General features: G+C 34.4%; 1 protein-coding gene across 2 annotated transcripts in view; it reads right to left on the reverse strand.

The window, feature by feature from the left end:
- Window positions 1–22314, reverse strand: part of LOC118180902 (uncharacterized) — a 113650-nt gene that overhangs the window by 69954 nt on the left and 21382 nt on the right. For both annotated transcript variants that reach the window (XM_085807926.1, XM_035349978.2), the window contains exons 4-9: window positions 15803–15932; window positions 15059–15175; window positions 12491–12550; window positions 12252–12320; window positions 9402–9506; window positions 9088–9215 (exon numbers count right to left, since the gene is read on the reverse strand). In XM_085807926.1, the coding sequence (XP_085664052.1) occupies window positions 9088–9215; window positions 9402–9506; window positions 12252–12320; window positions 12491–12550; window positions 15059–15175; window positions 15803–15932 (609 nt within the window). The remainder of the gene's footprint in view (window positions 1–9087; window positions 9216–9401; window positions 9507–12251; window positions 12321–12490; window positions 12551–15058; window positions 15176–15802; window positions 15933–22314) is intronic.

The raw sequence follows: 22314 nt of genomic DNA on the forward strand, positions 1-22314 counted from the left end.
CCCGTAGTATATATATGTATTTTCACAACAGTAAAGCTATTTGGTTCATGAGAACTAGTGCCGTATCAGTATTTTAGCAGAAGAGCTTACATCATTTTTATCTACATATTTGAATGTTTACTGGTAAGTTTTTCAACATTTATATTTTTTGTGGCATTTTTATAATTTACATAATTTTTTAAGGTTTTATAAAGCCAAAAGATTTGAAAAAAATCAAATAAAAAGAAGTTATTTCTTTAGAAATAAACATTCAAATATTAGATCGCCTACGTAATAGAGAAGAGTAACAGATGTTGCTAAATTTTACTTCATGAATGAAGCCACAATAAAGACAATTAGAAAAAATGAAGTCTCTATTAGAAAAAGTGTAGTAGCTGGAACTTGTAGCAACTCTTACAGTTTCATACGTAAGAGATGATACAATGGAAAATATAGAAAAGGCATTAGTGATATGGATAGAAACCAAAATCAAAAATAGATTCCAATTGATACTAATGCTATTATAGGCTTTAAAGATTTCACTTAAGATTCAGTCACCGTCGACTTCCTCAGATGAAAAAAAAGTGTCTTTCTGCAAGTCAGGGTTGGTTTGAGTGATTTAAACAAAGACATTCTTTACATAATCCACGATTGAAAGGAGAGAGTGCATCTGCTGATTCGGATGCAGCATAACAATATTCAGCAAAATTTGCTGAAATTATTGCCGCCAACTCCTACACTTCTGATCAGATCTTCAATGCTGACGAGTCCAGGTTGTTCTGGGAAAAAAAAAAAATGCCTGAAAGAACCTATTTAGCTAAAGCTTGCAATTCAGCTAGTGGTCATAAGGTATCGAAAAGTTGTATAACAATTCTTTTCGGTTGCAACACTTCAGGCGAAAACCATCATCTTCAGGCACTTCATCAAAAACACCCTGCTCATTTAAAGGAAGGAACATCAATAACCTTCCCGTTTATTTGATGGCTAATAAGAAAGCATGGGTCACTGCCATAGCTTTCAATGAATGGTTTCATAATGTGCTTGTCCCAGATATCAAAAATTATTTAAGTAAAAAGGGATTGCCTTTTAAGGATCTTCTGTTAATTGATAATGCACCTGGTCATCCTCAAGATTTACAACACGAAAATGTAAAAGTTGTCTTTTTACCAAAGAATACAGCTTCCTTATTACAGTCATAATTTTGACTTTTAAGGCATTGAATACCAATCAAACCTTTAAGTATATTTTAGAACAAATGGAGAATGATGAATCTCTTACTCTTATGGATACTTGGAAAAAATTTACAATCTTAGAATGTGTTAAGCATGTTGCACTGACATATACTCAGATTAAACAATCAATGCTCAACACATGCTGGAAAGCAATATGGGTGGATGCTGTTCAAGATGAGAATGATAGATAGCCATTAGAGCATGAATATTCTCAGATCACTAAATTGGCCCAAACTATAAAGCCCAAACTAAATTGGCCTAAACTTCCATGTAAATCGAGGGATAGGTGTACAGTAAAAAAGTCTTTAACTGCACTACTGTATTAACATAAACTTAAACAGAAGCTATAGTATGACTTTCAAAACTCCGCATACAAACATTAAGGGGAAACCATATTCACATACAAAAATTAAGATTGAAAACAAATAGGTGGTGCTATGTGCCAGCATTCCAAGCCTGGGCTTCCTCATTAAAATTTGTAATATCAAATGGAAAACATGCAGCTTTTTTAATGTTGATTTATCATGGGTTCATTTGATAAATCAATGGACAAATTGCAGCAGGAATGTATCAGGAAAAGCAACTTACGAGATGTGCACCATAGCAAGAATTGTTTGCATATTTGTATCACTGATCCTACAGGATTACGACGAGGCATACCAGGTGGCCATAACTGATTTGAACTCTTATTATGGAAGAAAAGTGTTGAATGTTGCAGACCCCCGGGGAAAACGATTTGGAAATATGACTTGTATGCGATTTTATCGTGCGATTCTGATATTATTTTGAATTTTATTTATTCAGTTTCTAATTTGTGCTTTCCCAGTGCTCGGGTACCTTGGTATGGTCAGGGGGCTCCCTCTCCAGGGAGGGTCGAAAGCCTGAGCAAAAAGTGCCTACTACTTACTGACTTGGTGTGAACCCCAGGGTACCAGGTCGGTCTACAGACCTAGTGTACAACACTTACGTTAAGAGACTAAATAACAGTACATTGCTCAAAAATGAGCTCTAAGGACATTCTAAAGGAGGGACAGGCATACATTGCCAACTTAGAGACAATTCTAACAAACAAAGCCTCTGGCGTAAATAAATTAGTAGCAGCTGACATTCGACATCAATTTCAATTGATGTTTAATTTCCTAACAGAACAGTGTGTCGAGATGGCACACTTGGAAGGACAAATCCACCAACAAACTACAGCTACTAAAGACTCTTACGCGGACGTACTTAAGCGTCCAGCTAGAGATCGATCAAAAACACGGAGACGACCTGAAAAACAACATGTCACTATTCCATACCCCGCAAATGAAGGGGATAAACCCGATAACATTAGAAAGAAACTTCTAAAAACTATTGATCCAACAAAGCTCCATATCGGAGTTAAAAGATTAAAAAATGTGGCAAAAGGCAGTCTCTTAATCGAGACTAACAAGGCAGAAGATTTGGAAACTTTAGAAAACGAGATCAATACTTTACCAGAACTTAAAAAGGACTTACAAATTGTTCGTCCTACACGAAGGCTTCCCAAAATCATAGTGTATGATGTTCCTAAAGATCTGACTAAAGAAGAGTTCAAGGAAGCAATATTAGCTCAAAACAAAGGCATCGATGGTGATGGCTTCATGGTCAAGTTCTCTATTAAACACAAAAATGGAAATCATTGGATTTGTGAAACCTCACCAGAGGTGTTCAAACATCTAACAAAACTACGTAAATTGTGTATCAACTGGGAAAGATTTAATCTAAGAGAATACCTAAGACCAACCCAGTGCTTTAAATGCTGTCAATATCGACACATTTCTAAACAATGCCAAACAGAGGAGGCATGCGGACATTGTGGAGAAGTGGGACATTCCTACAAAAACTGTGAAAGTAATTACCAAAGATGCATTAATTGTGCAGAAAGAAATGCGAATAGAGACAAGCAATTAAATGAGCAGCATTTCAATTTTTCAAAAGATTGTCCTAGCCGATTGCTAGAGATTGAAGATCTTCGAAAGAAAATTAATTATGGCTAGTGATCTTGTACAAAATATTAAAGCGTTGCAGATCAACCTTGCGAGGTCACACGTAGCAACAGCACAACTTAAGTCTTGTATCTTTGAATATGATCTTATTTTTGTTCAGGAACCGTATTGCATAACTGATAAGCCGGTCGGTAATCCGACTCAAACTAAAGTCATCTATTCTATAAATGAACATCCCAAAACGGCAACAGTGGTGGTTATTACGGTTCTAAACACCTATGCATCTTCAACCTTAATTATCATTACTCTGAAGATTGAACAAAGGACAATGATTATTTTTAACTGTTATAGTCAGCCTATTACGGACTTAACAGACTTAATAACTTTACTCAACTTAGTGGAACGTAATTTCGATGATCGTCATGATCTCCTAATTCTTGGTGACTTAAATGCGAAGAGCGAGCTCTGGGGCTCCCCATTTGAGGATCCCAGAGGATGCACACTCAGAGAATTCTTGACAACCCAACGACTTGTCATAGAAAATGATCCGGACGGTCCCCCTACCTACAACTGTTCAAGGGGAAAAAGCTGGAATGATATTACTGCCTCTAGATCAGTCTCTTCCATGCCCTTTATCCACAATTGGAAAGTTTTGGACAGTATCACTTTAAGTGATCACTGTTACATATATTTTGAAATTATGTTTCAAAATTATAGTCATAATCCAAGAGTTAAATATAAATTAACACAAATGGATTGGCTTTTACTCAAGGCAAAATTTGGACACTTTTTTGGTTCTATGGAACCTCAATTACTTAAAGATAGGGTTGATCTTAATCAACTTATCCTCAATTGGACACAGAAAATACAAGAATACTGTGACTTGGCAATCCAAGCCAACGGAAAACACGTCCGAACTCAACATAAAGGAGTTCCCTGGTGGACTCCAGAACTCTCAATATTAAGAAAACGAGTTCTCACTTTACGAAAGCGATACCAAAAATGCATTCATGATGACGAGCTGAGGGCTCACTACAAACAAGCTTACAAAAAAGATCTCACTCTTTATAAAAGAAAGCTCATGCAAGCCAAAAGAATGACTTGGAGGAGATATCTGGAGCGACTAAGTCCCAGTACTCCCTTTGGGGTATATTATGATATAGCTAAAGGGAACATGCAATCTCCTTTTCAACTAAAAGCGTTACTCAAACCTGATCAGACTAAGACTTCAACAATAGAAGAAACTATCCATTTATTAATGGATTATCACTTTCCTAAAGATACAATAAACGAAGACACAGAGTTTCATAAACAAATACGCGATAACCTGAAGAATCAATATAACTCTATGAATGACGTACCTTTCACGGTACAAGAAGTGGAGCACGCTATCAAATCCCTAAATCCAGGCAAAGCACCTGGAATGGATAATATACCAAAAGAAATTATAGCTGAAGTTTTCTATGCGCTACAGAAATTATCAGAATGGGCACTCCAGTGTAAACTTCAATTTTCGCCCGAAAAGTCAAAGTCCATGTTTATAGCAATCAAAAAACGCGGTGCAGCATATTCAGCACTGACAATAAAGATGAATGATTACACAATAAAGAGACAAAAATCTATTCAATATCCTGGAATAGTTATAGATGAATGTCTTACTTGGCTTCCACATTTAGACTATATCAAATCCAAAGTCTGCAAAATAATGAATAATCTGTTGAGATTACCTGGACTGCCCAAACCCGTTCTGAAAGAACTCTATAAACGAGCAATAGAACGTACCATAACATATGCGTGTCCAGCATGGTGGTATCCACCCATGGTAAAAATGAGAAATAAAGCAAACGCTATTCAACGCATTGCCCTTCTAGCAATGACAAAATGTTATAAGACTACTTCCACTGCAGCTCTTCTGGACATGGAAAGCATTATCCAACGATCAAAACGAGGATGGACTGACTTCAACTTTGATGACTTAGAGTTTTCAAGGGAACAAATAGAATTCCCAGTCAATAAATGGCATTCTCACCCTGCTCATATCCAAATCTTCGGTTGGGACAATAAGCCTCCCACTAATCAAGGATTAGAAATTTACACAGATGGATCAAAGAATGAAGATGGTACTGGAGCAGGCTTTTGCTCCTTTAATCCTCCTAATGGCGATTGCCAAGAACAATTCATGTTTCAATTAGATACGACTTGCACAGTGTACCAAGCCGAAACTCAGGCCCTAAAATCGGCATTGTTATGGTTAAAATCACACTACGGACCTGTGCATATATACTCGGATAGTCAGGCCGTTTTAAAATCTATAAACAAGTATGATATTTGTAATCAGAATATTATTGCAATAAAGAAATTACTAGCATATACAAAAGCAAAACTTCATTGGATTCGAGGACACCAAGGCTCTATCGGCAATGAAAAGGCTGATGAATTAGCCAAACAAGGGATATACTCAAACACGCACCTAGAATGCAAGATTCCCATGAGCTACATCATTAAGATGACTAAGATTAAAGTTTCCAATATATGGCAAAGAAACTGGAATAATGAGGAAACCGGACGTCATACTTTGATGCTCTTACCAAACATATCGGAAAAACGCCACCGAAGTGATTTCTTCCTAAATCAAATTATTACGAATCATGGAGCCTTTCCGATTTATATAAAAAGAGTCAAGCTCAAAGATACGACATGCAAGTGTCAATGTGGACAAGAATCTGCAGACGCACTCCACATGATAATTGAATGCCCCAGTGTATCTACAAAACGACGAGAAATCTTCAATCAAGTTGTGACTTTAGAAACTTTAAAACGATTAATAAAGAACGATAAGTGTTGTTCTTTGTTAGCAAACTTTATGGAATATATTTATCATAATGAATCCGAATTGTACTTATAAATTGTATCTTCCTATGAATCTTCTCTGTACTTATATCTATTGTATCTACTATACCAATTATGTTTTTGTAACGTTCAATTATTGCTTATATTCGATTGTACTTAATAATATTATTATTGTTCAAATTCATATCATTGTATTCTTATTAAATATACTGTAATGTAATTTTTAATAAAGAAGTTGGCGAGGCCAACACATCTAGTCAGAAGACCTCAAAATTCATACTAGGTTTTCTAAATTTACTTTATTGGCATTATTAATTCTTTGAGCTTTTGCTTTAAAAGTGAAAATTTTCTTAGCCTATGGCTCTGGTGATACCTCTGCTTAAGAGGTGCGGACCAGATAATCCACTTTCATGTTGAATGTTGCAGATAATAATCAAGGCAAAAATACACATATGGTTGCTGCTGCGATTCAAACATCTGATGCCTGCATATAGTGCATTTTGTATACCACAGCCTCACATTCATTAGATAAAAAAATTATTCACAACATGCGACATCTGTGCAGTGGTTTCATCAGCAAAGGGCAGGTGAGCAGGAATTACAAAATTTTGTTTTGTTTAATGATGAAATATCCTTTGAAGAAGTTTTCAACACCCACAAAAATGTGCATATGGGACTAAGAGGATCCGCACTCAAAAGACTCACTAGATGCGAAACATTGGTTTGCCCTTAATATGTAAGCAGGTACCACGGATGTTTGCTCAGTCTGCCCATACATGTTATTATTCCAATTGGATATTCAGAATTATCAGATTTTTCTGGAGAAATTTCTTGCTTGATTCATTAAAAGATGTTTCCATGAACATGCATCATCAACTGTTGCTCCCAGCCCATTATGCCATTCATGAACATGAGTACTTGAACCAGACCTTTTGGTATCAAAGGAATTGGGTATGGTGGAACCATCATTTGACCACCATGTGATTTAGTCAGCACTGATTTCTTTTTGTGGGGATCTTCATAGCCATTGTATATGAAACAGCCACTGCTTCTGACATCATGGCAATTATTGCCACTGCTAGTGCTAACATCTGTCAAATTCTAAGTATCTTTGAAAATGTTTGGCAATAATATGGCATTAGTATGGTGTGTGTCACTGCAAATAGTCAGAACTTTAAATACCTCTTGTGAAACCACATCATTTGGCTACAAGTTGTTTAAATTTTGTTTCACCCAATAGAGCTCTTTACACACTGCTTTCAATATTGTAATTTTATAGTGTCTCTTATGCCGTAGGTGGCATACCCAATCATGCTTTCCTGAATGCACATGATTCATATCGCAGTTCTCTACCACATTTAAAAGTATGAATGTGTTTTGAAACATAATAAACCATAACTGCAACTAAACAGAGGAGGAAAGTCCTAAATATTACCGTATATACCCGCGTATAAGTCGATACGGCGTGTCGACCCCCCACCCCCACCCCACTTCGACATAAAAAATTCGTAGAAAGTAAGAAACCCACGTATAAGTCGACCCACTTCCGAAATCGATGGAGAAACTTCGAAAAATATTTTTTAAGTACTACATTTATTCAAAATCATCTGAGAAAAAAAGTAAATATACGATAAAAAATACCTTGGTAAATAAACAAAATCCTTCAACGTCAGATTCGCCAAACATTTCATAGAACTCTTCTGTCGTCATTGGCTCGTCATACATATTTTCAGTCTCGAACTCTGTATTATTACAATCACTACTAGAGCCTTCGTTGTCATTTTCACCTTTCAAAAACAGCATCATCTTCCGTGACGTCTAGTTCGTTGCTAATACAACATTTTTTAAATGATTTTAATCCACTCTGCCCAATATTTTCTAACATTTACTTTGAAGGGCTGATTGAGGCAGACATCTAGGGGTTGAATGACGGATGTCAATCCTCCCGGAATTACGGCCACAGTCGTTTTTAGGTGTTTTGTCACTTTTGTCAGTTCTTCAGAAAAGTGTCCACGAAAAGAATCGTATACTAAAAGAGAAGGTTTTTTGAAAGCTGCTCCCGGTCTTCTATCCCACACATTTTTAAGCCAATCGACTGTTACGTCAGCATCCATCCATCCCTTTTCATGGGCGCGAACCAGCACACCTGATGGAAACACAACGTTTTTCAGTAAAGTTTTTTAAAAATGATCAACGGACGAAGCTTACTGCCGTCAGACAAACAGTCTGCATTTTCCCTTTTTAAAAGTTAAAAGAAATATTCAAAACTGTTCAGTTATTGCGTGGACTATTTTTTGAAATTTTGACGTGTCCGCCTGTTAACAAAAGTATTTCATGAATGAACAATAACTATTATAAAGACTTATACGTACGTAAAAACTATCTGCATTTCTCTTTTCTTGGCGTGTTGGCAAAACTTTTTTATTGCTTGATATTGATCGATTGTTCGGGGGACGAAAATTCTTTGGTTTAATCAAAACTTACTCTAGTTAAAGTATGAAACTCTGTGATTAGTTCGTCACATAATTTAAGTCATGAAATTACTTCAAGTAAGTGACTTATTTGATAAGTCGTCCAATTTGAGAGTGGGAAGAAAACAACTGCATTATATAAAGAAATTTTTGAACTTCCGATTCTTTTAATTTTTTATAGTCCCGCGTATAAGCCGACCCGCCCCCCCCCCCACTTTGAAGTCTTTTTTTGTCCAAAATATCTCGACTTATATGCATGCGGGTATATATGGTATATTACTCAAATTCAAAACACAAAATTTGAAATCAGTTTTAAAAAGTTATTCATAGCTATTTGTTTAGAAGCATATTTCAATATATACAGTGAAGAGCATTTATTACCTTGTATCAAACATTCTTTCAAAAAATTAAAAAGACTATGAAACAAAGAAAAGACCGTAAATATGAAAACTGAAAGAATTTTGCACTTTTAAGTTCAACTCAATAGATTAATCAGTGATTAATAAGGTTTAAATATGCAGATTTAAAATAATTAAAATGATGGAGTTTCATGAAGCTTTCAAAATCAACTTATAGTATTAAACATACCTAATACATTCACTTTCATTAGATGTAGAACAAGTATCTTGGCCTCTAACATGGTTATCATCAGACCACTTATGGCATTTATTAGCCGTTTTCTTTGAAGGAATACGATATGGTCTGAGAATCATGACCTGGTAAGAGAAATAAAAGAATATTTTTAAATCCTGAAAAAACGACTTAGATAAGGAGCAAGAAAATTTGACTTAGAAAAGAGCAAGGAATTACTGAATGGTATAATGTATTAAACAGCCTTTTAAATAGTTTCATCCAGAAAAGTAAATGTTGCTTAAATTACACAACAAAGGGGATATGCATACCTCTCCTAATAAATTTATGTGACGAGGTCTCTTTTTTAATGTTAAATGTAGCTCAGTATAATGTTCAGTCATAGCAGTCACAAGTTTCTTTTGTTGCCATCCAATCTAAAAATGTTACAAACAAATTAATGCCACTGATAACCTATTTTTATTTTTTAAATAAAAGTATCAGTAAATGTATGTTTGTTTTTAATTAGATGGATTACACCAGCTGAAATCAGATAAACTATCATAATTCAATATACGAAATTCAATGAATGAATTTACCATTACCATTACCTTTAACCATTTTAAAAAACACAGCATAAACAAATGCCATAAAAATATAATTTCATTTTATTTAAAGTACATTTATTATAATTACAAAATTAATCACATCGACTAAAGTGATGTGTAAAATAACTCGACTAAAATGATGTGTTTATTACATTTGTAAGGGAGTTCATTTTGTAGAATTTGTTAAGGAGTTCTGTTCACAAAAGTTTGAATAATATTGGTCATATTCACTCTAAAAACTATTATATGAGCAGCTGAATATATGAAAATATTTTTACTACTAGTTTACATTTATCAGTTTTGATATCACATATAGCATACATCTTATGCACATATATCACATACAGCATATATCTTATGCATATATATCGCATATAGCTTATGCATAATTGGCACATACATTAAAACAAAAATTTACATAAAAATTCAAAGCTACTAATAAGCTTTAAGCAAATTTTGATGTCAGCCTAGGCAGCAACAATTGTAATATTTAATTTATTTACATATAAAATTTGAATTGATGAAAACTAATTTTTAAAAGGACAGATTTAGATTATGCATGATACATCTCCTTCAAAATAAAATGAAAAATATTACTATATTAATTATTGCTGCTTATAAAAAATAACAATTAAATATAGAAAATGTTAAGCATTTAATTACATTACAGCTAGAAATAATTAAAAACTGGTAACACACAGTTACAAAACATTAAAAATAAAATCTAAAAAAAAAATTATCAATAAAACTATATACAGAATTCCAATAATCCATGAATATCTGTAAGCTTACATTCCATCTATATGTAAGCAAACAAAATTTTGATTTTCAAAAAGTTCAGCATGTTAGATTTAATTCAGTATATATATATATATATGGTGGTCATAAAAAATCTTTCTGAATATATGAAGCTCTAACAGCCTATGCGCAAAACCAACTAAACTGAAATTTCAAATATTCTTATTTGAAGGTATGTTCTCGAGATTGTGATTATTTAAAATAATTTAGCTCTCATGGTTATGGTTATGGTTACAGTGAAAATATTTTGAAATTTTCAATTGACAACAGAAACTTTTTTCATGCACAAATTGATCAGTGCACTGAAAAACCATAAAGTTTGAGCAATATACGAGGTGTGACACCAAAAAACGAGACTAAGTGTGTAGCTTGAAAATAGAGTAGGGCTGGCAACAACTGTGTTGGTGATGTCATCCCACACACCTCCTTTATCTGTGCTGCCAGTCTCGACTTATCCGATCACACCAATTGGGAGTACTGCGTCATTGACTGAACATATGCAACTGCATTCTGCTGGGGAAAAAATGCCTAATGTAAAAACCGAACAGAGAATCAACATCAAGTTTCTTGTGAAACTTAAGAAATCAGCCACGGAAACGTTTCAAATGTTAACTGAGGCTTATGGAGATGAAACTTTTGTCTCGTGCCCATGTGTTTGAATGGCATGAGCAGTTTTCAGGGAAAATAGACAAAACACGCATGTCAAAAATCAAAATTCATGGCAATGTTAATTGTCTTCTTTGATATTATTGGAATTGTAATGATTGATTGGGTTCTCAGTGATCAGACTGTTAATCAACACAACTACATGGAAGTGACTTTGTGAAAAAATTAGGGGTAAAAGGGCCACAGTTGTGGAGTGATGGATGGCTTTGCACCAGGGCAATGTACCTGCTCACACAGCCCTATCTGTCAAGCAGTTTCTGACCAGCAAAAACATTACTGTGATGAGGCATCCTCTTTATTCACCTGATTTGGTTCCATGTGAATTTTTTTATTTCCTAAAGTTAAATCTTCCTTAAAAGAAAGCTATTTTACCTCAGTTGAAGAGGTTCAGGTAAAAACGGAGAATCTCCTGAGTGGCCTTCTAAAAACCTTGTTACAAAATATTACCAGCAACGGCAGCGCCGAATGCAGAGCTGTGTGAATGCTGAAGGGGATTACTTTGAACATGATAATGCCATGGAGAATTCATTCTCTAAGAACAATGCTTATTGGCCAGACATTTTTTTTTCACACCTCGTACACATTGCTGGCATAAAACATTTGCAAAAAGATCATTGTAAGGGACGAATAACACAAAAAGAGGACAGAGAAAAAAAACTTTTATCGCAATTACATATTTTCAACGGGCCCACTGTCACGAACAACTAGGCATTGCATACAGAAGATTGTTGACAACAATAATGAACAAAGAGCAGGAGGAATCTCTATAACTTAACATTTTATGTTATCTTTCAATTCTAACAAATCTCATGAATTTGATGTGAACACCTTTGATAACACCAGAAGCAGAAATCTAATGGAGTGAGGTTGGGGGATAGCGGTTACCATGAAACTGCAAATTTACTCGAGATGACTCCATCTCCTAGTTCTGCGGTTAACTGAAATCTATGGCATACCCATCAAATCCACAAGATTTGTCAGAATTGAAATATGCCATAAAACGTTTACAAGACACAAAAATTGTGCACCACTCTTTTAATGAATACTCACAGAGAAGGGAAAAAAATTATACAGTACAAAAAAAGTACAAATGCTTCAAATATTACTCACAACTGTTTGATAATTTACTTGCACGATTTCATCCCCTTTCTCTACCTTATTGCATCGTTTTGCAGGGCTCTGGAATGAATATATTTCTTGAATTACTTATCTACACGATTTACATTCCAATCTGGTACATATATAAAAGATTCTGCACACTTAATTCATATCATAAAAATTCCAGAAAAACCAAAGTAAGATGTTTATGCAGATTACAGCAATACAAGAAAAAAAGATAGAATACATACCTGATCTTTTATGCCACCAATGATGTGAACTCCTGAATACGTAGATTTTATATGTATACCCTAATTTAAAAAAAAAAAAAAAAAACTTACTAAAACTCCAAACAAAAGGGATAATGACAGAACAAAACAAAATATTGCTAACGAGTCTAGATTTAATATTACCAATGAGGAAAACAAAATATTACTAATGAATCTAGATTTCTGATACTTACTCAAGGTCTGCTTTATCAGTATATTCATAGATTTTGGATTTAAACATTAAAAAATATATATATGGACTACTTTTCTGCTAAACGTTTTTAAATTATGAAAAAAAATAGCTTGCCCATTCTTAGAGAAACTGTGTTTCCTACAAATCTCTATCATTAATTATCACATTGTATTAATTAGGACTAAATGCAGTAACAGTGCATATATTTCAATAATATATGTCCACAGCTGAAAAAAAAATCAAACTTAATGCTAACTTTCTCAAATTTGTAATCATCATGAAATTTAAAATTCTGGTACTATGAGAATTCAACCAAATGGCAGAGAAATATTTATTTTTATGACAATTGCCTGAAATAATAACTGCTTGCCCTCTTGTTCTAAACAGACTTCAGAAAATCTGATCACTTTAAAGACCATCAACTGCTCATACACATATTAATATTTTTTACTCAGAAGTAGCAAATCAGTTGCTGAATAAATACCGTGTAGCACATGACACTGAAGAGAAATACATAACGAGAGCAGTTATATCTCTCTTCCCCGAGATAAATATGCTCAGTGATAAAATTCAAGTCTAAAATTATCATTTACAAATAACAGTTTACAGTACATATGACCATTAATGGTCTTAATGGTCACAGCCTTTCCAGCAAGACAAATAACCTACTTTCCCTGACTTTATAAGGGCATGCTTATTTAAGAAATATATATATGATCACATTGGCTTGCAGTTTCCATTAAAGTGAAATTTGGATAAAAAGAAAATAAAAAAGGGGGAAATTTTAAGTAAATGCAAGAGAGATATTTCTCTGGCCAAGAAATAGAACAAAAAACTGCCACAGAGATTACAATATGAGAAACCTAATATACTCAAATAGCGATTTTCGCTATGTATCAAAAGTGTTTAAAAGCACATGAAATAAGCAGTTGTTTAAAAAAAAAGCAAAATGAAGAGTAATGCTGTTATATTCTTATTTTTAACCCTTTCAGGACGGGCGTCCCATATACGCATTCCCTAACAACATCTCTTACAGCCGGGCGTCCCATCCACGCATCAGTAAAGATTGCATTCAGAGGAAGGGTTATGCGTATATGCATTTTAAGGTAGAACATTTTTCTGAAGGCCACTAGATGGCATCCTGTCCATTACTTTTGAAATGAACACAGTTTTAGGTTCCCGACCTTGAGTTTGATATATTCTGCTTGACTTTGGTATTTTACTCATCAGCTGTTTGAGGGTGGAGGCGGAGGGAAAGAGTAAACAGAGGAAGGCTCTTTAAATCGCTGCGTGCTAATGAAAACATGCTCGTATCTGATTTATATCCAATCCTTTTTTTTATTCTATTTTTTCCCTCTACTATGTACGGTCTTTTAGGGTTACTGTGCGGAGTTTTTTTACATTTTGCATTGCCTTCAGATATATTTCCGTTCCTTCTTTTTTATTTAGGAAAGCCTCACTTCCAGTCTATTATGGCCGGAAGGCGCTATTTATCAGAGGAAGAATACCCTCGTATGGTTAGTAAACCATTAACTAATGCAAATGAGAATAGTGATTCACTTTCTAAAGAGTTAGAAAGTGATACTTTTTCTAAGAGTTACAAAGTGATACTTCTGCTTCGAGATTTACACACTCGTTTTCATTTTAAATTTTGTTACTTCTTACTGTAAATAGTCTTTATTGTGTTCTTTTTATTAATTTTAAACTTTATTGATGGATTTTATCAATTAAAACTTTGGAATAATTTGAATATCCCTTCCGAAAATTATTTTAGAAGATAATCAATTTTTTAAGTATATTTTTATGTAAAATAAAAGAAAAAATGCTTTAAGGGCTAATTTTAACATATATAAAAGCTCAAGTAATAATCTAATATGATACCAAAAATTACAATGCTAGAAGCGAAACTTTTGTTTTTCTGATTTTTGTTATAAAATTAGGCTTAGCGATGCAAAACCTCCGTCCTGTACGGTGACTGCCTTCGATTCTCTTCCGTCCCGCACGAGCGTCTTAAACAAAGGTGCGCCGTCGCGAAAAGGTTAACATCTACTTATGTAATGTTCATTACAATTGAGTTTATTGCTTATTTTTATAAAAAAATAATATATTACAGAAACTATCTCCTAACAAGTATTACATAAATTCAAATTCACCATATTAAATTATTAAGTATGTATTTACAAAACAATGAAAGGAAGTCAAACACTGTAGAAAAAGGATAGCCTTAAAAAATATGTATTAAATACTTATGTAACTGATCGAAACTTGTGGGTCGAAAATTGACCTCATCATGCTCTTTTAAAATATGAAAGTTTCAAACCAGCTTTTGAAAGTTCAACTTATAAATTAAAACTTACCAACTCTTCATCTGGCTTTTTCTTTATCATGGCAATATCTAAAGAAGCAGGCTGTAGTATTAAAGAATCTTTAGATCCCTGGACAAATTTATCGCATAATTCAGCAAGATGAAGTGACTAAAAAAAGAAAAAACAAAATTTACAAAACAGAAACTATGAAAATATCTCCACCCACAATGAAACAAAATTAGAATGTTAATACAATGGAATATTACAGGTGTTACCACTTTTAATTTGTTAAAATATGAAAGATCAGTCAGCAATATTTGAGCAATAAAAGCTACTACAATAGGGCATTCCACCTCTTACAATTTCATTTAAAAACTAATAAAAAGTTAAACTACAGTCTAATAATGTTGTTAAAAGAGAAAAACACACTATCTTTCTTGATAACTCATGAAGAAACTGCACATTCAATAACACATTGGTAATTTTTTAATTTGATGTGAAAAATGATTAACAGGAGGCACTGATAACTGGAGAAGTTCAGCAATAAGATTCAGCGTAATATTTGTAAATTTTGCAGGACTAGTTTTGATAGTTTGAATGCAGAACCACCTTCTTTAGCTGCCTTGGCATTTGCACTTAGGCAGCCGAAGAGGATGGTTCTGTATTTAAATCAATGAAACTAGTCCTGCAGAATTTACCAACATTATGCTAATTCTTGCTGCTTAACTTCTCTAATAAACATTATTCAGAGTGTTAATTTAACCTAAATTATAGGAGATAATGAGGTAAACTTACATTTCTTTTAATGAGAGCATGAGGACGTTCGGCAAATTGATCCCTCTGGGTGGTAGATGCTAACTCAATGCTAAGTTTCAAAACTGTCTTCTTCAGTTTAAGGCATAAAGGATCATGTTGAAATGGTAATCTGAAAAATAAAAATTTCAATACACTCAGTGAGGTTTTTCATAATAAGAAATTTACCGTAATTTCCGGAAGAAAGGCCGCATCAGCGTAAACGCCGCAATAGATTAAATTGCGCGTGACATCGTCATGGGCCGTATAGATGCAAAAACTCAACCTAAGTCCTAATATATGACATAGCAGTTAAGAAAAATGCATGAAATGAAACCATAACTCAAAAATAAATTAAAGGTAAGAAATGTATAGCTTCTATGCCGTTTAGAGACATTTTCAAAAATTTTCCGCTCCCTTCTTACTTAAAACTATCCAACAAGTACTTGTACCCAAACTGATGGGATCTGTATTTGGCAGAATGCCAAGAAAAATCCATTCATGCTGAAGGGGAAATACGTCAGAGTTCGTTATTGCGAGGCAGGTGGAGTCGTGTCCGCCTTTGAAAAAAATTGCAGAAAAGGCAGGGGTGGGGAGAGGATGGGTCCTGGAAGAGGAGAGAGACTATTCAAACTGATGAGAATGTTGATTTGAAAGGGGGAAGAATGTTATTGTTCTGAGATCTCATTTAGGGTGAATAAGGCATGTAGGTCCGTTCAAGGGAAAGAATGTAAACAAAATAACGTTCACAAAAAGCAACTGAGTGGTCTTTTGTGTGGGAACAGCACCAGTCTATGCACAATGACAAGGCCATCCAAACTATGTACAATGACCATCATAGAAAATATTTTATTTTTAGTGCACCTAAGCGCCGCATGGGTAGAAACACCGCACCCGCTGAAAATTTAAGTTTTAAACAAGTAAACGCCGCAGCCTTTCTTCCGGAAATTACAGTATATATATCTACATATGCAAAAACATTCATAAAAATAACATACCACATATGAGATATTTCTCTCGCCTTCTTAGCATGCCTTCATGGTGTAATGGTCAGCATGCTCAGTGCATATTAGAGAGGTGCGAAATTCGAGCCCTGGTGGGGGCATTGCTCATTTGATCAGTTTCCTGACATCAAAATAACTTAAAAACTCTACAGAGGCACCCGAACTAAAAAAGGTGGTGGATAATGATTTTTGACCACTAGGATTTCGCGACCGGGTCCCCTAATCCCCAGTCGCCCTTTAAAAGGGGAAGTATATAAGGTATTTCTCACACCTCCTTAGCATGCCTTTGTGGTGAAATGGTCAGCAAGCTTGGCACGTATTCGAGAAATCCGAAGTTCAAATCCCGGCGAGGCATTGCTCATTTTTCATCTCTCATGCTTCGAATTAACTTAATGTCTACACACATACTAAATTACATAAAATTACCCCAGACATTTTCACATACGAACAGCTCAAATCTAATAATTTGTTACATTTTAACTTTCATCAAATTACTTAATTATTTAGCAAAACACAATGTTTATATTAAAATACTAAACTGCATCTATTAGAATCACAGAAGCATAGATAAATTTGATTATGAACTATATCAACAGAGGGAAAAAAGTAAATTTACTTTTTTAATAAAATTAATAAAAATTTTATTAATAATTTTTAAACATTTGATAATACGGCTTGTAATTTTAAAAAGTCAGTAATAATATACGATATTTGCTTATGCTTAATCATATACTATCACAGAATCTGAAACAAAACCTACATTAACTAATGGGAGAAATATACATGCACAAAATGTAAAACCACGGAACATACCGAAATGTGATAAAAACACCTTAATAAATTAAATGGCAGAAAGTTTATATCATATAGCATATTTCTCTCAAGATCCATCCCACTCAAAATTCTAAATTAAGACATGAGAAATGAGAATAAGATTTTAATGATTTTCACAATTTTTGCATTCCGATTATTTCCCAGTAAAGCATTCTTCATTATTTACCATGCTACATTATACAGCAAAATGTGTTTCATTTAATTAAGAAAGAATTGTAGAATTCATTGTATTATAAATAAGAATAGTAATGGGAGGGAAAACTATTTTTATATGAAACCAAAAATATTGTTCACAGAAGTCAAGAGAAAAAGACAATACCAAAAATGTTATTAAAGAAGAAAGGTTCAATAATGAAGTACATTATGTTACACCATGTGCCAAACAGATTCTTGCTGAAATGTACTTCACCTTGTTCATTGTCTATTTAATACATGCATATAGATGGATTACATCTAAATCCAACCAATTTTCGCCCTAAACATGTTTTGCTTCTGTATCTGAGTGACTAAAGGTTTTCTCAAACAATCTGAAAGAATTAATTCAAACACTACATAATCTTTTCTATGAGCAGTGGCAGAGTAAGATATTGGAATATTCTAATATTCTACTACTAAAGAGTGGGTTTATTTTGCCATCACATTTTACCACGTTTATATAGTTTACCATTCATCATCAAGACTTCAGTTTTCACTAATCGGTTAGACTATGTTACACAGTTATACTATGATACAGTTATACTACTATGAGTTGGACTATGTGCACCAATTAACATAATTACAAAAATTACATAGAAAAGGATACTTTGAAAATGCTCTTATGAGACAGCCATTAATAAGTTTACAGAAGTCAAAACTGAGAGAGGAGGCTTTTTAATTCCTTAAAATAATACTGATTTTTTACTTCACACCATTTTTACAATCTAAAACTAATAATATAAATTATCGCAACTTTAAGAAACTGTCATGCTTTTTCAGTACATATCACCGATTCTTACTTGTAAAGAACACTTTTCTTTGTGTACTTACAGCACAGAAAGTGTTAAGAGAGGATTTGTTTGTCAGGTTAAAAAAAATCAGATTATGAAATAGTTAATACTAAGCCAATAAAACTTAAAAATTTCATTACTACACCTATTCCAAAGATTACTTTCAATCTAGTGGTTGTGTATTTAGATATATACTGCTTGTTAAAATTCAGGTCATTGACAGAAATAAATCTGATCCGTTACTTACTCAAAAGGATTAAAGACAACTTATTCAGAAGCATTACTTAATAAAAATTTTCATGTTTGCAAATTGATCAATCTCAGGATTGAAAGCCAAATTTATAGAAATTTTAAAATGATGGGAAAATAACCTTGCCCATTTTGCAACAAACCCTGTATATAGTCACCTCTGACAGAAATGCAAACCTTGGAGCTTGATTTCATAAAATTTACTTCATTGTTCAAGTCTCATGGATTTGCACACCATCCTTCCTTCAGAACATGCACTTCTCAGATCCCTGATGGTCTGCAGTTTGGCAACTTAAGGCATGCCACAATACTCAATCATGATCTAGTCTGGTAAGTAAGCAGGCCAGTTCATACGAGCAATATCTTCTGCTTCCAAGTAGTCTTGATAGCAGAGATGCTCAATGTGTACAAGCACTGTAACCATTACCAAAAATATCTGAGCCAAAAGCACTACTAAACAGACTTTACATGGCATTCCAAGAACTTGTACCATATCTATGACTGGTTACAGAACTTCCATTAATGATATGCAGTTTAGTGTGACCATATTTGATGATCTCTGATCAAACCATGAAACTGCTTCTGTGGGAATGAGACCTTTCATGATGAAGGCAATAATAACAGGGTTGCCACTCAAGCAGGAAAATGAAATTCTCTGACTTTTCCAGGTTTTCCAGGTGTGTTTTAAGAAAATTCCAGTCCATCTGCATAGCGCACATTGGCTGCACTGAGAGGTAAATTAATTATGGTAGCACTTGAAAACACAAAAATTTGTCAATTACATATGATTTATACCCAAAGCATTACTATCATAACTATAATACGAGTTGTTTTCTCCACTGAAGATTGAGATTAGAATCTGCCCAATCTGGATTTAAAAATGTCTTTTTTTGCAGACATTTTGCAGCTAAACAAAAGAAAGATATTTATTTAATGATAGTTAAAAGAAATTCAGGTATTTTATATTTATTTAGCAACATATTTAAGCAAAAAATATGTACATTAAATTTCATGATGGTATGTCATCATACAGCTAGAATTCATTTCAGAAGTATGCCAGAGAAAACTGCCTGAAATTTGAAAGTATTATTAACAAATAATAAATAAATTCAGAAGGAAGATGTCAAATTTAATGATACAAGTAACATTAAAATAAAATTAATTAAAAACTTAATTACAATAATCAATGATATTTTGGAGAATATAATTATACAATGGCAAAATAAATTAAGACAATTTTCATATTTGATCTACGATCTCCAGAACTACTGGACAGATAAATAAAACAGACAGATAATAAAATTTGGTGTGAAAATAGGTTGATATAATACAAACACAATAAACGTTTAACAGTTATAATAGACACACATGTTCGTGTGTAACACTCATGGGAGTCTGAAGGTTTGAAACAGCGGTTACAGAAGACACAAAAGAAATGGGTAATAGGGGGTATGGTCCCCTCTTACAGCTATACAGGCCTCGCAGCATGATGTCATACTGGAAATAAGGCAGTTTATCAGCACCTGTGGCAACTGATCCCACTCATTCAGCAACGCTGTTTTCAGTTCCTGGATGGTTCTCGGAGGGAGGTTGCAAGTTGCAATTGCCCTCCCCAGAGTGTCCCAGACATGCTCTATAGGATTGAGGTCTGGAGACCTGGCTAGCCAATCCATCCGGCGAGTATCCTCACTCTCGAGAAATTCGTCAACAAGAAGAGCTTTATATGGCCTCGCGTTATCATCCTGGAAGATGAACTCATGGCCCACTGCACCCCGGAAAAGACGAACACAGGGCTCCAAGACCACATCTCTATACCTCACACCAGTCACAGAGCCTCTGTCAAAAATGTGGAAAGGTGTGCGGCCATCCAACATGATGCCTGCCCAGACCATTACACTGTCACCGCTATAATTGCTGATTTTGCCGACATTGGAGGGTAGATAGCGGGTCCTTGGCTCTTTCCATATGAAAGTATGGCAAGAATCGGTGTTTAGGCTAAAACGAGACTCTTCGATGAACAGAACGGTCGCCTATTGCTCATTACTCCAATCACTATGCTGCCTGCACCATGCTAATCGGACTCTCCTGTCCGTAGACGTGAGCAAGACACAAACAGCCGGTCTTCTGGCAAACAAACCTCTCTCATTCAGTCTTTTGGAAACAGTAACCCTTGTTTTCCTGTGGCTGCATACAGGTCCCAAGAGAGCGGAGAAGCTGTAGCTCCTCTGTTACGCCTCGCTAAAATGGACACACAGCGATCTTCTCTCGCTTTCGTGGTTCTTGGATGACCTTGCCCAGGCTTTCTCTCGATGGATCCAGTATCCTGGAACTGTTTCCATAGGTTACACATGACGCTGGGCGTTAAATTAAAGTCTGCATATCTGGACTTGCGATTTGCCTGCCTCTAGCCTCCCCACAATTCGCCACCTTATTTCATCATTTAAACATTAGTGGTTACTCATTTTTACTGTTCTAATGTGAATTTAATTGACTGCTGCAAGATAACACCAAAAAATTCACTGAGGTGTGCTAACGAACGCAATTCGTCTTACCCTTCACGCGCTTATAAAGCCTTTTCTCCTGCCGGCTCAGCCTACACACACATGTACGCTTAGGTATTTGCCATACAAGATTTGCATTTTTGTCTAGAAGCAGTGGTGTTTCCTTCAGTTCAGTTCCTTTCATGCAATTTGATAAAATATGCAAATTCTCTTAATTTATTTCACCAATGTATTAAATGGTTAGCCTAGATGACCGAGTAATATTTTTGACTTTACTGCAAAATGACAAGTAAGGCATTTATTAAAAGGAAAAAAAAGGTTTAAAAGATCTTATGGTAAAATCCTAGAATACGGTACGGGCTTTGGCACAATTCTGAAAATTGTTGCCAACACCATAATAACCATCATAAATGTCTGGTTTACATGCCATCATAATATTGCCAAATCTCATGTGTACTAAGATTAAACCAATACTAGGATTAAAGCAATTTTGTTTTATACGAGAATGGGAAGGTATTTTCTTTCATTCAACGTCCACTACATATGTGCACAGTATTGCCAGATCATAAGATTTTTTGCAAATTTGCAACTTTTGACAAACTTGTGCTACTAATATTTTAGTATTTGCGATTTTGCAACTTCCATCATTTCCTTATGCTACATTTTGCGACTTCAAAGATTTTTTTAATATAACATAAAATGTTTACATGTTAAAAAATTTTATCAATAAAAAAAATTATATTAAAAAAAAACAGTTTATTTAAGATTAAACAAAAGTTGGCATCTGGCAATCCTGTTTACATATGGGCTTTCAAGGCTATACAGCCTGATGCCAGTATAATGAGGACGAAAGGGGGAAAGTGGGAAAGAAAGAAAAAAACTGTTTCGGGACCTCTCACCTTAACACCTTGTCCCCCGTGTGTTTCGTTTTTAAGTCAGTT

The sequence above is a fragment of the Stegodyphus dumicola genome, chromosome X1 (genome assembly GCF_044657685.1).
Source record: "Stegodyphus dumicola isolate Sdum_Otavi_A_Nest chromosome X1, ASM4465768v1".
Classification (NCBI taxonomy): domain Eukaryota; kingdom Metazoa; phylum Arthropoda; class Arachnida; order Araneae; family Eresidae; genus Stegodyphus; species Stegodyphus dumicola.